This window comes from Cynara cardunculus, unplaced genomic scaffold, assembly GCF_001531365.2.
Source record: "Cynara cardunculus var. scolymus isolate 2C unplaced genomic scaffold, CcrdV1 Un_Scaffold_4865, whole genome shotgun sequence".
Taxonomy (NCBI): domain Eukaryota; kingdom Viridiplantae; phylum Streptophyta; class Magnoliopsida; order Asterales; family Asteraceae; genus Cynara; species Cynara cardunculus.
The window spans coordinates 19188-23549 of NW_020202112.1; the positions used below are offsets into that span (position 1 = coordinate 19188).

The window sequence follows — 4362 nt, forward strand, 5'->3', positions numbered from 1 at the left end:
ATCTGGGTTCCAACATTTGTAATGATCTGTCACTGATATATGGCGGAAACTTTGGTCAAACATGTCCGTAGTTGAAAGTTCCTTTTTAGTAATGTATTGTGATTTGCAACGAAATGCTTGAGCGGCAAGAGATAAATTGATGGCAGTAATAGTTAGAGGCGATTGACTTTGAAACTATGTGAAATGTTTGAGAAGCGATGGTGAGCGACCGAAAGACAGGAGAGAAGCGCTATTTCAGACGACAGAAAAAATCAGGTCCTAGTTTTTTCATGGATCTTTAATCACAACTTCTTTTCCTTTTTTATAGTCCAAACTTATTTTATTAAAAAAGGCTTTAATATTTTAGATACACTTAGTAAGATATATGCGGGTCATTTTTTATACCCAAGTAGTCGAGAGGTATTGTTGAAATTCTTATGGAAGGGGGTGTCAACATATCCTACTATGAAAAGTAAACTGAAATTAAGATCTGATTCAAGTAAGCTATTTCTGCCATGGAAACATTTAGATCTAGATCACAAGCAACTCCTTCATCACTGTTCCTCAAGAAATCGACAATTTGATTATTTGAGAAAAAGAAAGAAATATGGACAACTGGCGTCAGAAACAGTAAGACGAGATTATGATAGACACGAGTATGCCAAAGTCTTCTCCTCGGTCAGCTCTTGCGCTGTCAAGTCTAACTTCTTCCTCGAGAACTCATCAATCTTAAGACCTGAAACAAGAATTATGATCCATAAATAGTTGACAACTGCTGTCCCTTTCAAAATGTCGTCAATGAAAAGAGTACAAAGAACGAGTGATTAATTTGAAATGTAGACACTTATTTTAGAAGAGACTACAAAAGAAATACCAGACACTTATTTTGAGAGATAGTGATGATATCCTATTTGAAAGGTCTAACAACGAGTTAAATGTTTCCTTATTTGATTATTTTATCGTAATGATGTTTTCTTATTATTGAAGGTAACAAATGAACCGATGAAACGTTAGCTGCTACTCACCTTGAACTATTGTCCATTCGCCATTGCAACAAGTAACCGGGAAAGAGTAGATAAGACCGGCTGGAATGTTGTAGGAGCCATCGGAGTACACACCCATTGAAACCCAATAGCCCTAGAATTCATATGAGGAAGTAGAACAAAATCAAAATCCGAAAGTCATTAAAAGAGCCAATTCGTGTAGTGGTTTATAGAGAATTTCCACCTACCTCTGGAGTTGCACAGACCCAATCACGTATATGGTCACAAGCAGAACTTGCAGCAGATAACGCACTTGACAACTTCCTTGCCTTGATGATTGCAGCACCACGTTGTTGTACGGTGGTAATGAACGCAGAATTTAACCTAAAAAGACCAGGTAAAAATGTGTGTACATGTAGTAGGGATTCACTCATGAATATTCACTTAAAAGGTCATGAGTTTGCATCAGATGGGTATATTCTACGAATTATAAAGCACTCATTACTGAATGAGCTAAAAATATTCATCCTTTTGGTGTGATTTCATGAGTATTTACAGCATAAATTTCATACCATTCATCATCCTTCACGAGCTCACGAACAGGCTTCTCTCCGGCTTGAGTCTTGACAGTTGCATGATTGACATCAGGATATTGAGTTGAAGAGTGGTTTCCCCAGATGATAACATTTTTGACATCCGATACTTGAACACTTAATCTCTCTGAGATCTGTCCTAAGGCCCTGTTATGGTCCAACCTCGTTAAACAAGTAATATTTTTCTGAGTGATAGATGGTGCAAATTCCTTCAGGATCAAAGCATTCGTGTTTGCAGGATTTGCAACAACCAAAACCTTGATGTATCAAAACAAAAAATGTGTCACCACAAAGCTCTTTGCAGAATCGAACATCAAACAAAGGGAGAACACAAACCCAGAAAGCATACTAGTAGAAGACAAATTTAGTTTGTTCGAAATAGTAAAACAGTGGAAACGATCACCTTGCAGTCTTTAGCAGCATGCTTCTCCAGAGCCGAAGCTTGGGACTTGTAGATTGAGACATTTTTTGACATCACATCTTTTCTTTCCATTCCTTCTTTTCTTGGGAACCCACCAACCATGACTGCAACATTGACGTCCGTGCATGCCTCGACAGCATCGGTACTGGCAATGACTCCTGAAATAAGCATCGCATTAGATTACATCCCATTGTCGGAAACACGATAAATTTAAGAGGCCTTTTGCCCGATGATAATGACACTACAACAGAATTGGCTTTATAGGTAGCCTAGAATGTCTAAGCGTCCTAATAGAATAATTTATAAAACATAAGTTTACAGAAACAAACTATAAAGCGTCCTCCTATCTAAAGGTGTTACAATAGGTTTATATGACGTCTTGACCGTTTTAGCAATTTTTTCAGAACGCTTTTGAAATAAGTGTTCTATTAGCTATTTTACAGGACACTTATGACACGTGTCTTATAACCCATCTATTTATAGGACACTTTTTCAAATAGTGTCGTATAATAGCTAATACAATACTTTATTTTAAAAATGTGTTCTAAAAAGAACTTGTTAAAACGTCTAAAGACATCATATAAACCTATTGTAATACTTTTAGATATGACGCTTTTTGGTTTGGTCCTATAATAAGTCCTATAGAACATTATATAACGAGGCTTAGGGGCCGTTTACCAAACACTTACCCGGTAAGATATTACCGGTAAAATTTAATACTACCACTTACTTACTGGGTAAGACTTATGTCCACCAAAACGACATTATATGCAACAATTTACCCAGTAAGCGCTTACCATGGTAAGAGTCGTCGCCCTCACTTACCGGGTAAGATTCTTGGTCCTTACCATATTCATCGGGCAAGGTAATGTGACTTGGTAAGCACCTACCTGGGTAAGCGTTTGGTAAACGGCTCCTTAGACATTTTATGCATCCTATAAAACCAATTTTGTTATAGTGTGAATAAGGATAGATAAGTTTTATGTTATGAGTTTGAGCCTTTCAAACTGTGTGAGTTGATTTGCAGAGTATTAACACAAGACCATCAACGATCATGAAGATTGAAAACAAAAGTAGTTGTAGAAACCGTAGACCTTTAAGAAGAGGAAATGCAGCATCCACCAGCTCCATTTTAACTCCATTCAATGCTTCTGCTGCAGGTGGTATATCAAGCATGTGAAGGATCACCGGCTGCTCAGGTCCCAACATTACTCCTCTAGCGATCATGGGGACAAGTGCATATCCGATTTGTCCTTTATATGTATAGAGGATCAGGTTCAGAATAAAACAACAAAATAATAAAAAATTAAGGAATACCATGATATACCTTCCTTTTTTGTTACCGCACAGCAACCACATACGCATATAAGTATTTTGAACGCAATTTGTCCGGTATGCACATGTGTATAACATGCAAACATGCATAAAATACAAAAAACGGCTCTAATTACTTGTATGCACGTGTGTATACGATCCAGGTGAATGAATGGTTAGCGGATTGTTCATAGTTTTTCATTTTTTTTAAGGTTCAAACAAAAACTAATCTGTATTGTTGTATTCAATCAACTTTTTAAACCACATAATTAAACCCTAGTTCTTGATCTATAGTGAAATTAATGCTTTTCAAATTTACTTATAATGAAACCTAGAAAAACCCTTAGTTCTTGACGCACAAATGAACCCGTATAAACCCTAGGTTTGCTGATTAAATCCGATCACTCAAACTCGTGTATACTGCAACATTTGATCAATTACAGAACAGCAAAGTACATTTTAACAATGATAAGATAGGATATTATAACGTCAACAAATACCATTGATAGAAGATTCAAATTAAGTTAAATTGATATGAAATTTAACAGGCTATATATGGATCATTTATCGCTCTCTTTTCAATCATCATAAAGAAATATTGATGGCAAAAAGGTGTACCCGCAGCACCAGTAACAAGAACACGAAGTGGGTTTTTTGCCATTGACGGAGAGGTGATAAAAAGAAAAGAAAGAAATGCAGACAATCGGAGGAGTGCGTGAAACATGCAGTGAGAGGTATATATGGTTAAACGAAACTGGCTTCACTAAGGAAGCGGTCATGATCCAACTACACGGGTTTTGAACGTCATTCTAGGGGTGGTCCTTACAAAAATAACCATTTAAAAATAATAAATTACACTTTTAACCCAATAATTAAAAAAAAATTCAAAAACTAATATTAGGTTACTCTGGTAGCACCGTTAGTCACATACAAAGAACTTTTTACAATTCTTCAAACTTATGATTTAAAAAAAATATATTAAAGGTTGGGTTCCACCCTTACGCACCGTGCACCCTTTGGTGTGTAAGAGGCCCACACTAATTTTTTTCTCTATTTTAAATTTAATTTTTTT

At 36.2% G+C, this 4362-nt stretch overlaps 1 protein-coding gene across 1 annotated transcript; it reads right to left on the bottom strand.

Moving 5' to 3' along the window:
- Positions 1 to 620: 620 nt before the first annotated feature.
- Positions 621 to 3951, bottom strand: LOC112504187 (malate dehydrogenase-like). The gene is made up of 7 exons (XM_025108137.1): positions 3909 to 3951; positions 3071 to 3229; positions 1959 to 2134; positions 1535 to 1812; positions 1211 to 1346; positions 1005 to 1116; positions 621 to 715 (listed from the first exon to the last, which is right to left on the bottom strand). The coding sequence occupies exons 1-7, from the start codon at positions 3949 to 3951 to the stop codon at positions 621 to 623; spliced, it is 999 nt and encodes a 332-aa protein (XP_024963905.1).
- Between the last annotated feature and the right edge of the window lie 411 nt (positions 3952 to 4362).